Source organism: Anomaloglossus baeobatrachus, chromosome 4 (assembly GCF_048569485.1).
Source record: "Anomaloglossus baeobatrachus isolate aAnoBae1 chromosome 4, aAnoBae1.hap1, whole genome shotgun sequence".
NCBI lineage: Eukaryota > Metazoa > Chordata > Amphibia > Anura > Aromobatidae > Anomaloglossus > Anomaloglossus baeobatrachus.
In genome coordinates, this window is record NC_134356.1 from 76,384,499 (window position 1) to 76,398,497 (window position 13,999).

At 40.9% G+C, this 13,999-nt stretch overlaps 1 protein-coding gene across 11 annotated transcripts in view; it reads right to left on the minus strand.

The window, feature by feature from the left end:
* Positions 1-6,378: 6,378 nt before the first annotated feature.
* The window catches only part of LOC142303212 (protocadherin alpha-C2-like), a 465,288-nt gene continuing 457,667 nt past the window's right edge, over positions 6,379-13,999 (minus strand). For all 11 annotated transcript variants that reach the window (XM_075344416.1, XM_075344424.1, XM_075344422.1 and 8 more), the window contains exon 4: positions 6,379-11,458. In XM_075344416.1, the coding sequence (XP_075200531.1) occupies positions 11,148-11,458 (311 nt within the window). In that variant the 3' untranslated portion in view covers positions 6,379-11,147. The remainder of the gene's footprint in view (positions 11,459-13,999) is intronic.

Here is a 13,999-nt window from a genome sequence, read left to right on the forward strand (position 1 = left end):
AGTGTGCAACGCAGGCAGACGTGCTGCAAATGTCTTGGCACTAGTGGGACTATAGCAAAGTCCAATAGCCACGTATAGGATGCCACTAGGTACACTGAGTGTGTGCTAGTATAATGGCTTAGTTATAATTAGTTGGAGTGTGCAACGCAGGCAGACGTGCTGCAAATGTCTTGGCACTAGTGGGACTATAGCAAAGTCCAATAGCCACGTATAGGATGCCACTAGGTACACTGAGTGTGTGCTAGTATAATGGCTTAGTTATAATTAGTTGGAGTGTGCAACGCAGGCAGACGTGCTGCAAATGTCTTGGCACTAGTGGGACTATAGCAAAGTCCAATAGCCACGTATAGGATGCCACTAGGTACACTGAGTGTGTGCTAGTATAATGGCTTAGTTATAATTAGTTGGAGTGTGCAACGCAGGCAGACGTGCTGCAAATGTCTTGGCACTAGTGGGACTATAGCAAAGTCCAATAGCCACGTATAGGATGCCACTAGGTACACTGAGTGTGTGCTAGTATAATGGCTTAGTTATAATTAGTTGGAGTGTGCAACGCAGGCAGACGTGCTGCAAATGTCTTGGCACTAGTGGGACTATAGCAAAGTCCAATAGCCACGTATAGGATGCCACTAGGTACACTGAGTGTGTGCTAGTATAATGGCTTAGTTATAATTAGTTGGAGTGTGCAACGCAGGCAGACGTGCTGCAAATGTCTTGGCACTAGTGGGACTATAGCAAAGTCCAATAGCCACGTATAGGATGCCACTAGGTACACTGAGTGTGTGCTAGTATAATGGCTTAGTTATAATTAGTTGGAGTGTGCAACGCAGGCAGACGTGCTGCAAATGTCTTGGCACTAGTGGGACTATAGCAAAGTCCAATAGCCACGTATAGGATGCCACTAGGTACACTGAGTGTGTGCTAGTATAATGGCTTAGTTATAATTAGTTGGAGTGTGCAACGCAGGCAGACGTGCTGCAAATGTCTTGGCACTAGTGGGACTATAGCAAAGTCCAATAGCCACGTATAGGATGCCACTAGGTACACTGAGTGTGTGCTAGTATAATGGCTTAGTTATAATTAGTTGGAGTGTGCAACGCAGGCAGACGTGCTGCAAATGTCTTGGCAATAGTGGGACTATAGCAAAGTCCAATAGCCACGTATAGGATGCCACTAGGTACACTGAGTGTGTGCTAGTATAATGGCTTAGTTATAATTAGTTGGAGTGTGCAACGCAGGCAGACGTGCTGCAAATGTCTTGGCACTAGTGGGACTATAGCAAAGTCCAATATCCACGTATAGGATGCCACTAGGTTCACTGAGTGTGTGCTAGTATAATGGCTTAGTTATAATTAGTTGGAGTGTGCAACGCAGGCAGATGCGCTCTGCAAATGTCTTGGCACTAGTGGGACTATAGCAAAGTCCAATAGCCACGTATAGGATGCCACTAGGTACACTGAGTGTGTGCTAGTATAATGGCTTAGTTATAATTAGTTGGAGTGTGCAACGCAGGCAGACGTGCTGCAAATGTCTTGGCACTAGTGGGACTATAGCAAAGTCCAATAGCCACGTATAGGATGCCACTAGGTACACTGAGTGTTTGCTAGTATAATGGCTTAGTTAAAAAGAGTTGTAGTGTGCAATGCAGGCAGACGTGCTCTGCAAATGTCTTTGCACTAGTGGGACTATAGCAAAGTCCAATAGCCACGTATAGGATGCCACTAGGTACACTGAGTGTGTGCTAGTATAATGGCTTAGTTATAATTAGTTGGAGTGTGCAACGCAGGCAGACGTGCTGCAAATGTCTTGGCACTAGTGGGACTATAGCAAAGTCCAATAGCCACGTATAGGATGCCACTAGGTACACTGAGTGTGTGCTAGTATAATGGCTTAGTTATAATTAGTTGGAGTGTGCAACGCAGGCAGACGTGCTGCAAATGTCTTGGCACTAGTGGGACTATAGCAAAGTCCAATATCCACGTATAGGATGCCACTAGGTTCACTGAGTGTGTGCTAGTATAATGGCTTAGTTATAATTAGTTGGAGTGTGCAACGCAGGCAGATGCGCTCTGCAAATGTCTTGGCACTAGTAGGACTATAGCAAAGTCCAATAGCCACGTATAGGATGCCACTAGGTACACTGAGTGTGCGCTAGTATAATGGCTTAGTTATAATTAGTTGGAGTGTGCAACGCAGGCAGACGTGCTGCAAATGTCTTGGCACTAGTGGGACTATAGCAAAGTCCAATAGCCACGTATAGGATGCCACTAGGTACACTGAGTGTGTGCTAGTATAATGCCTTAGTTATAATTAGTTGGAGTGTGCAACGCAGGCAGACGTGCTGCAAATGTCTTGGCACTAGTGGGACTATAGCAAAGTCCAATAGCCACGTATAGGATGCCACTAGGTACACTGAGTGTGTGCTAGTATAATGGCTTAGTTATAATTAGTTGGAGTGTGCAACGCAGGCAGACGTGCTGCAAATGTCTTGGCACTAGTGGGACTATAGCAAAGTCCAATAGCCACGTATAGGATGCCACTAGGTACACTGAGTGTGTGCTAGTATAATGGCTTAGTTATAATTAGTTGGAGTGTGTAACGCAGGCAGATGCGCTCTGCAAATGTCTTGGCACTAGTAGGACTATAGCAAAGTCCAATAGCCACGTATAGGATGCCACTAGGTACACTGAGTGTGTGCTAGTATAATGGCTTAGTTATAATTAGTTGGAGTGTGCAACGCAGGCAGACGTGCTGCAAATGTCTTGGCACTAGTGGGACTATAGCAAAGTCCAATAGCCACGTATAGGATGCCACTAGGTACACTGAGTGTGTGCTAGTATAATGGCTTAGTTATAATTAGTTGGAGTGTGCAACGCAGGCAGACGTGCTGCAAATGTCTTGGCACTAGTGGGACTATAGCAAAGTCCAATAGCCACGTATAGGATGCCACTAGGTACACTGAGTGTGTGCTAGTATAATGGCTTAGTTATAATTAGTTGGAGTGTGCAACGCAGTCAGACGTGCTGCAAATGTCTTGGCACTAGTGGGACTATAGCAAAGTCCAATAGCCACGTATAGGATGCCACTAGGTACACTGAGTGTGTGCTAGTATAATGGCTTAGTTATAATTAGTTGGAGTGTGCAACGCAGGCAGACGTGCTGCAAATGTCTTGGCACTAGTGGGACTATAGCAAAGCCTAATAGCCACGTATAGGATGCCACTAAGTACACTGAGTGTGTGCTAGTATAATGGCTTAGTTATAATTAGTTGGAGTGTGCAACGCAGGCAGACGTGCTGCAAATGTCTTGGCACTAGTGGGACTATAGCAAAGTCCAATATCCACGTATAGGATGCCACTAGGTTCACTGAGTGTGTGCTAGTATAATGGCTTAGTTATAATTAGTTGGAGGGTGCAACGCAGGCAGACGTGCTGCAAATGTCTTGGCACTAGTGGGACTATAGCAAAGTCCAATAGCCACGTATAGGATGCCACTAGGTACACTGAGTGTGTGCTAGTATAATGGCTTAGTTATAATTAGTTGGAGTGTGCAACGCAGGCAGACGTGCTGCAAATGTCTTGGCACTAGTGGGACTATAGCAAAGTCCAATATCCACGTATAGGATGCCACTAGGTTCACTGAGTGTGTGCTAGTATAATGGCTTAGTTATAATTAGTTGGAGTGTGCAACGCAGGCAGATGCGCTCTGCAAATGTCTTGGCACTAGTAGGACTATAGCAAAGTCCAATAGCCACGTATAGGATGCCACTAAAAAACACTTAGTGTGTGCAAGTATAATGGCTTAGTTATAATTAGTTGGAGTGTGCAACGCAGGCAGATGCGCTCTGCAAATGTCTTGGCACTAGTGGGACTATAGCAAAGTCCAATAGCCACGTATAGGATGCCACTAGGTACACTGAGTGTTTGCTAGTAAAATTGCTTAGTTTAAAAAAGTTGTAGTGTGCAATGCAGGCAGACGTGCTCTGCAAATGTCTTTGCACTAGTGGGACTATAGCAAAGTCCAATAGCCACGTATAGGATGCCACTAGGTACACTGAGTGTTTGCTAGTAAAATTGCTTAGTTTAAAAAACTTGGAGTGTGCAATGCAGGCAGATGTGCTCTGCTAATGTCTTTGCACTAGTGGGACTATAGCAAAGTCCAATAGCCACGTATAGGATGCCACTAGGTACACTGAGTGTGTGCTAGTATAATGGCTTAGTTATAATTCGTTGGAGTGTGCAACGCAGGCAGATGCGCTCTGCAAATGTCTTGGCACTAGTGGGACTATAGCAAAGTCCAATAGCCACGTATAGGATGCCACTAGGTACACTGAGTGTTTGCTAGTAAAATTGCTTAGTTTAAAAAAGTTGTAGTGTGCAATGCAGGCAGACGTGCTCTGCAAATGTCTTTGCACTAGTGGGACTATAGCAAAGTCCAATAGCCACGTATAGGATGCCACTAGGTACACTGAATGTTTGCTAGTATAATGGCTTACTTAGAATGAGTTGGAGTGTGCAGAGGACAAGAGGGTACAGTGGCAGGATTGTGGTGCTCTGGGTAGAGGAATGGAAGCCTGCCTTTCTATTCCCTCCTAATGGTGAAATGCAGGGAGGAAATCCCTGACCTGGGCTACACAGACGCTGTTGCTGTTTGCAGGACCTGTCACTTATGGCTCTCTGACCCTGCCGCTTTGAGCCCTTAAAAGGACTGCTAGAATGTGCTCTCCCTAAGCTGTCTAACGCTGTGTATGCAGCGCATACAGCTGTATCGGCTATAGGACTCAGGAGGACGGAGCTGCGACACTGATGTCTGACACCAAAGACGCAGAAGGCAGATAATGGCGTTCGTGAAGAAAATGTCCGGTTTTATAATGCAGGGACATGTGACATGCAGATCCTATCACACATGCCGTTGCTTCTCTGGCTCAAAGTCCACTTAGGTATGTGTGTGTCTGTGATTGGCTGACATGCTGGCCCGCCCCACAAGACGCGCGCGCTTAGGGAAGGAAGACAAGAAAAAAAAAAAAAAAAAATGGCGATCGCCATTATAGAAACAGCAGTGATCTGAAGGCGCTGTTCACGCACACTATACACTGAAATGTGATAATAGTTTGATTCACAGAGTGACTTACACTATTACAGCAGAAACCAAGCTAGGATTTAGCTGTTTTTTGGCTGCTAGAACCGTTCTCGAACGTTTCTAGAACTATCGAGCTTTTGCAAAAAGCTCGAGTTCTAGTTCGATCTAGAACATGCCCCAAAATCACTCGAGCCGCGAACTGGAGAACCACGAACCACGAACCGCGCTCAACTCTAGTATTGGTGTACTCAGGAGAAATTGTACAGCAAATTATATGGTGCATTTCTTTTGTCCAGTCCGATGGACGTCCAAATCTGTGCCTACTGTCCCTTCTTCTGCTGTCCTCATATGCTGGTTGACGTGGATGACGACTGAGGCGCCATCCACATATGCGGGCAAAATCTAGAGCCTGCGCAGGCATATTTCTGGTTTATGTAGGCACACTTCGCTGTGCTCTGTTGCGGGCAGAGCCAAAAATATAGATGCACCTGCGCAAACTGGCGTGTTCACTTGCCAGGTGCGAGATTTTGCTCAGCAATGTGGATGAAGCGAGGGATGTCATCCACATCACCGTGCAAAATCTCGCGCCTGTGCAGAGAACTCGTCGGTTCGCGCAGCTGCACCTATGTTTTCAGCTCTGCCCACAACACGGTAAAGCGAAGTGCGCCCACGCAAACTGAGACTATGTCTTCGCAGTCACGAGATTTTGCCCGCCTACGTGGATGGTGCCTGAGACATCATTCACATCAATCAGCACAGGAAGCGCATATTAGGACGCCCATCGGACTGGACAATTTACATACATGGCGGGAGATTTTATAAAGGCATTTGTGGGGTCTACAGGGGTGGTCAAGGGGTAACCTGCACCTTTATAGAATGCAGCACAGGCACTGCTTAAGGCACTGGTTTTAGTTTAGAAGGCCAAAATCTGGTGACAGGTTCCCTTTAAGTCCATAAAAATTCAAAGTTTGACATTTGTGAAATTTTCAAAGTTTTCACCAAATTTCCTGTATTTTTGCATATTAACACAAAAATATTGTCCTAAATTTACCATTATCATGAAGTAGAATATGTCACAAAAAAACAATTTCAGAATCACTGGGATCCGTTGAAGCGTTCCCGAGTTATTACATCATGAAGTGACACTGGTCAGAATTGAAAAAATTGGCTGAGTTATGAAGGTGGAAACATTCTAGGGTATTAACATACATATAGATCAATAAGTCATTAATGTTCTTTTCGGCTGCATCATCATTCTCTCTACAAGAAAAACACAACAAAAAGGACTGAATTGAATGGTTTTTGAAATAAGAAAGATTTTACTGTGTAGTTCGAAATCAAAAAAGATGAACATCAGTTAATTAAAAATCAACACTACTTCACCTTTTCACAAGTGTACAAAAAGAAATAAATATATGGATTTACATTCAACAGTTAAGGTCAGCTATAACTGATAGTAGCGTTTTGCATTCACATACACAAGCACAGAATAAATATATGTTGGACTTTCTTAGGAGCATAGGGCATATGTTTTTATTTGCAGTAATGATACACTTGGCAGTTCGTGTATTTTTCTAAGAAAGGCAAAAATGAAACCAAACCCATTTGTGAGATGCAGCAACCCACCAAAAGTAATATCAATATATACAGATTATGCCATCTGTAAGTCAGTATATACCTATGTGAGATCTTCGTATGTTGAAAAGTTTTCAGCAAAGTTAAGTTTCTAGAGATATTAGTGTAAGTGTGCAAATTTACAGAAAGCTGTTTTTTTTTGCATTTTTTTATATCATTAACACATGCAATGTTTGGCCACGAGGTGATCTGATAGAAGTGGTGCTGAGTGAACAATGCGGTACACATGATTTAGCAAATTTTGTGATTATCGTGAAAGTGTCACTGAAAAACAAGCCGGCCTTCGTAAAAGACCTATTTATATCATTCACAAATATACAGCATATTGTACAAAAGTTTTTAGTTGAAAAAAATTCTCCTTGTCAAAGGAATTATTTTTTTCTGTGCGTGTCCTCTCAACAATTTTTTATATTTTATTTTTTAAAGTACAGCACTGGCTCTACATCTAGATTTACATATCAATAAGTAGTAACTAGCAACACAGCGAATCCACAAACATTAATTATCTTAAGTCATCTAAGGTAAGAGCGAGGCTTTAATATACAGTAATTTATAGGTTACAAATGCCTTTTGTTTGCGTTTTATTATGATAATTTTTTGGCTTGTATGATCTAAAAATCGGTGTCTAAATTGGCAAAGACATTTAATAAAAAATGCCCTTCACTATCAAGTTAGCACCACATGTTAAACTTTATGCTTATATTGTGTTTTACAGAATCTTAGTTGAATTTTACAAGTTTGCCTTTCCAATTTTTTTTCACATTTGCTTTACATATGGATAAAAAGGGAAACAGAGTCCATTTTTTTTATGAATCCCTCCAGCAGTTGTTGGGCATATTTGATGCAATTTTACATCCTTTTTTCTAATACAATCTTTACATATTATTATTTTACCTATTGGAAACATGTGCAATAAGGAGTTATCCTAGTAGAGGACAACCCCTTTAAACCAAGCAATAACTATTTTTGTATAGATTAATTCATAAGAAGAAGAAGTCGGATCTATGCCGCACTAATACTCAATCTAATGTTAATATAATTCCTTTATTGTTCGTATAGGTCGACCGTTTCAGAGACATCCGTCTCCTTCATCAGGACATCAAAGAAACAAATAGTTTTTTGTTCCTTTGAAGTCCTGATGAAGGAGACAGATGTCTCTGAAATGTGTCGACATGTACGAACAATAAAGGAATTATATTAACATCAAATTGAGTATTAGCGCGGCATAGACCCGACTTCTTCTATTTGATTATACGACTTACACTTCGGGGCTGCAGCAGATACTATGATTGCATGTGTTTCACAGGAGTTGTGACTTTGCACAACCTGAAAAGGTGAGTGTACCCTAATCCTTATTTTTGATCTCCTTACCGGGTAAGACCCTTTTTCGCTTCTCTACTCTACAGTATCAGTACCTGTATTTTTGTATGGCTATCATAGAGATCTAATGCAGTACAAATGTATATAATTGTTTTTTATGAATTAGGCAAAAAATATTGGGAATCAGTAGCAACATTTTAACAGTGTCCACTGTCTTACCTTAAACGTATTTTATGTGTTAATGCAAAATCTAGTTTAATATAATATCAACATATAGTACAATGTATTTTGAATAATAATTTCCTTCATTGTTAAACACATTATATGCCTAGGGCTATGGAATAGCATTTCATTGCTTTGATTCACACACTAATTGTGAAAACGTTGGTGAATGTGTGTAATACTATTCCATAAAAGTCAATAAAAGTTGACAATGGTGCACCAGCAATTCAACGTTAATAATGCTTTGTTCACTTGTATATTCATTTATTCAGGGTGTAGGTTAGAAAATATTATGAAGATATTCTATAGGATACTAAGGGCATCCATACACATAAGACAAAACTAGGTGATGAGTAATAATAATAATAACATTGTATCAGTCGTTTTGGACTTTTTTGGCCAATAATGGAGCAAATCTTTAAGACCCTGGCCTCTCGATTGGTGTTTTGAAATATAATGATCATTTGTTATTCAGGCATGGGTCGCATTTTGCCGAAGCAGACAACTGCTCGTTATAATGAAAATAAGTAATTTCTGGTAACTTTTAACAAATGTGTATGGGACCTTAAGGGGTGGTCCAATACCTAAAGTATCTTGCATAAATATCTATTTGCACACTAAAAGAACTTTTGTGATTTGTTTTATTATAAATACCCAACACATCCCTATACAGCTAATCCCTAATAATGTTTTTTTACTTCACTTTCTGTGATGTTTTGTTTGAGAGGTTTCTCAAATGAGGAATCATCAGGAAGCTGGGGCTGCACTCACTTCCTTGCAGCATCTATCATCACACTTGGAACAGGATGTTATCTGTCATCACAGGGCAGCGCAGCGGTCACTTACCACAATTTTATCGCAACCCTCTAAAGATGTCCTAAAACCATGCCACAGATAGAAGCTGTGGGAGAACTGACTAAGGTACCAGTCCTCCACTTCTATACCAATTGGCCACAGTCTTATTGTGATGTTTTGTTTGAGAGGATTCTCAAATGAGACATCATCGAGATGCTGGGGCTACACTCACTTCCCTGCAGCGTCTATCATCACGCCTAGAACAGGATGTCATCTGTCATCACAGGGCAGCGCAGCAGCCACTTACCACAATTTGTTTTATCGCCATCCTCTAAAGATGTCCTAAAACCATGCCACAGATAGAAGCAGTGGGAGAACTGACCAAGGTACCAGTTCTCCACTTCTGTACCCATTGGTCATAGTTTTAGGGGTACTTTGCACACTACGACATCGCAGCTGCGATGTCGGTGGAGTCAAATCGAAAGTGACGCACATCCGGCGTCGCTGTCGACATCGGAGTATGTGAATCCTTTTTGATACGATTAACGAGCGCAAAAGCATATTTCTCTGCAGCGACGGTACGATGTTGTTCCTCATTCCTGCAGCAGCACACATTGCTGGGTGAGAAGCCGCAGGAGAGAGGAACATTTGCTTACCTACGTCACCGCGGCCAACGCCGGCTATGCGGAAGGACGGAGGTGGGCGGGATGTTTACGTCCCGCTCATCTCCGCCCCTCCGCTTCTATTGGCCGCCTGCCGTGTGACGTCACTGTCACGCCGCACGACCTGCCCGCTTAGGAAGGAGGCGGTTTGCCGGCCAGAGCGACGTCGCAGGGCAGGTAAGTCCATGTGCAGCTGCCGTAGCGATAATGTTCGCTACGGAAGCTATAACACAATATCGTATGTGCGATAGGGGCGGGGACTATCGCGCTCAGCATCGCAAGCATTGGCTTGCAATGTCGTAGTGTGCAAAGTACCCCTTACTGTGAAACAAGATGTCATCAGGGGATGGTGATAGAAGCAGGGTGAGTGCCTCTCAGCTTTTATCATTGACCTCAAACGAATTGTCACTCATCTTACTTGCTATGGCGTACAGTTGTTCACGCCAGTTTTAAACATTTAATATATACTTTGGAAGAGACATATGCACCAAGCTTGGAAAACAATAGGGTGTGAACAAAGCATTACTCAAATTGTCAAATTGACACAAAATGAATCAAGCAACCTGTATCCCGTTCCACAATGTAACACATCATTTGGCACCAGCCTTTCAGTGTATTGTTCAAAAGGCTATTGAAATGTAAACTAAATAAATACTAAAATTTCGTTATATCGGAATATATTGAATTTTAAATTTTTTTGTTTTTTACATTTTTTTATTTTTTTTTTTGCTTTTTTTATATATTATAATTTTCCCTTTTTTAAATTTCAGGCAATTTCTATATACAGATTTTTTCAAGGGCAAACACACATTTATGGTAGTAGCCTAACTATATTGATTCCTGAGGAATTTCTTTCATTTTAATGTGTTCATAGTTTTTTTTAAAGTTTTTTTAAATATGAGGATAATAATGTAAATGATGGTGTCTACTGATATAGATAGTAGTGATAATTTAGACAAGTAATCTCATTATCTGTAATATTTGGAATGATATGACTTTTATTGGCCGATTTACTTACTGATCACCTCTGTTTTACTTTGTTTCTGCTCAGATACTTCTGTTATGTGGCTGAAATTTATACTTTCATCTTCTTTCATGGCTAACTCGATATAATGCATTTTCTGTACAATACACGGTAACTATTTACAGAGACATTGGCGTTAACAGTCACCTACTATTATATATGCACAAACTGCCACTGTGTTCTTTGGATGTGAGAGACAACAGCTGAGTGTCATATGGTTAAACATTTGACATAATAAAGCTTTAAGACATAATCTGGTAAATAATATAGACATATATGTATAGATTTTCAGGCTTGAATGTTGCAGTCTTTTTGTTCTTAGGAAGGTGCATTAACAATAGGAAGAAATTTAACTTTGTTGCTACATTATTTCTTACAAAAATGGGATTAGAATTGGCTTCGATCTCCTTTCATTGATCATTGTTGTCGGTCGGATTATTTCCTTTATCTTGGTTCTTGTTTCCCTTCTTCTTCTTCTTTTTCTTCTTAGTTTCTTCTTTTTTGCCAAAGGTTATAAAGTTACTTTTATGACCTTGGGCTGATGGTTGATCCTGGCGGATCGAAATGATGGCTGGGGATCCTGGGATAATAAAATTCTCCGGAAAATCTGGTGGTATTTGTGGTACTGGTTGTTTTTGATTGCCAGGTCCATATTTGAAGGTCCAGCTGTTGCAATTCACACCAGCTCCTACAGGGGGAGACACTTCTCCTCCTTCGGGTTCTGCAAAATTAAAAGATGTAAACATTTAATACAATCATGAAGTATACAGAAAAATCCAAGAAATATTTAGCCCATATGGGGCTAACAACTAACAAACTGTCATAGACCACTCCTGCTGGTGATTCTATGGCTTTCACTGACATCAAGTCAACAAAGTAGCCGTCTTCTCGTTTGTTCTGTTGTCGGGTGTCTCTGACAATGTCCTGCTCATTTACAAATGGCTCCCTGCTACCTAACTGTGGGGAGCAGGCTGCAATCAGCATGACATCTGCAGTAAGGCCCCTTAGACAGAGCAGACTCTGATGAAAGGTGTAATGAAGCAAGGGAGTTGTCAGCTGAGAGGGTAAAGATCACACCATACCTGTAGATTTATTATGTTCTGGGGTCTGGAGACAGAGATCCCATATAATAATAAATCCTATTGGATTTGAATTGAATAAAGTTGATGTAACTCAAATTTCCTGGCCAAATTTGAATGACAGGACTGCACTTGCACTTTAAGGAGGTTTTGGTGGAGAGTACATATCTAGTTGTAGAGCAGAGATTAATAGGGTCAGATAATGAGGAACGGGGGTGCTGTACAAATTAAGGTGGCATTACCTCTGTTGGTAGGTAGTGTTGAGCGTAGGGCAAGACCCTTTTACGTTATAAGTGCAAATAAACATGTATCCAGTTCACCCCCAAGACGTCCGCACTTCTGGCGGTGTTGAAGCACGAGACTCCACTGCTGTTCAGCGTCTGAGGCACAGGTGAACAAAGGAATGATGCAGCTTTACATTTCCATAAAACGTCCAAGGTCTAAGAGCCATGTGCTCGAAACGCGTCTGGTGTGTGGTTTAAAGAATCTTCGGATTTTTCCTGACTCAGAGATGGTATACTTTCGTGGCTTATCTTTATTATGAGAAAAATATTCTTTGTATTTTAAAAACGTTTTTCATTAAAGCTGTGTTTTTATGAAAACGTGAAGCTGGATCATTCCTTTGTTCAGCTTTTCCGTTATAACACTACTGGAATATTTATACCTGGTCCTAAAATGGCCAGCCCATACCACTATCCCTGCTACTTTCTGCCTAAAAGTTACCCTGGTGTAGAATAAACTCACCACTTTTTGTTTTTTGCCTGGTATGTTTGCCTGGGATTTTACATATATTTTTCTAATAAAGGTTATTGTTTTTAGACGTTTTTGTTATTTTCGGTTTTAATGTTGATACCTTTATTTCTCATCTGTTATTGGTCTACTACTTTCTGAGAATATAGTCAAAAAAGTCTAAAAAAAATTCGAGATAAAAAATTAAGTGATATAAATACTATTTTATGTTCTTTAGTCAGAAAAAAAAACCCATAATTACATGGTAAATAGATTAGTTCATGTCTAAACAGACATATGGTTCTAGCATTACAAGCAGAACCCTCTGTAATTAATATTATTATATAATGATCTACAAAATTAGGGCATGTAAACTGTTATATTTTCAGGCACTGAAAAGAGGACACAGCAAATCCTAATCCAACACAGAGTTAACCAGATTTGCTTATGAGCTCAGCTTTATCTGCCTTTTCAGGAAATTAAACTTCTGTCTGGTTCACCACAGAACATTACAGATCTTTATCTGTCAATTGAAGCATTGTTGGTAGCTTCAATGCATCTGATTCTCCAAAGGTCTAATAAAATCTCTGTCAAAACTTATTGAGGTCATACCAAGACTAATAACATTTAATAGGTAAAGCTTATCTCTCTACAGAAAACCATAAGGAGACAAAAGTTTGATATTAAAATGTGTTTCCACTTTGGAGCAACCTTTATTTTACTTGTATATTATTAACTCAATGGTTTTATAGAATAATGAAGCCCAGAGTTTATTAAGTCTATGATGTACCTACCGCTACTGAGGTATATAGAGTTTGTTTTTTCCTGATCGATTCTTTTTTATTAGCGTATGTGGCACATGGCGTCTCTTTGAGGTGGATTTTTCTTGAAGCAGCTCCGGTTTGAAAAACTGGGCTGTTCCACCGGTGTTTTTAAGACGCCATGTGCACATATCCTAAACACAATAGAAAAAAGTAGCATGGTCCTTTGGTAATTTTATTAATTTATTCTCCAAGAGAAACATTGGCTGCATGACAATTACCATCAGTGTCCACGTAATAACTACAATTCGCCTATGAACAATTATACGCACAAACACAACCTCAGGTATTCAACCAGTATCAAAGCCACTAGGCCACTGAGGATTAAAGGGAACCTGTCACCAGATTTGGCCCCTATAAGCTGTGGCCACCACCGGTGAGCTCTTATTTACAACATTATAGAATACTGTATATAAGAACCCAGGCCACTTTGTATAACATAAAAAACACTTTTATAATACTCACCTATGGGGTGGTCTAGTCTGATGGGTGTCTCTGGTTTCCGGTCTGGCGCCTCCTCTCTGAGGCGGTCGCTGCCCCCTTTAACCAAGCACACTGTGGATCAACTTGTTCTACGTCATCTAGAGAGGCTGGCATTGCAGTCTTGTGCAAGCACACTTTGATCTGCCCTGC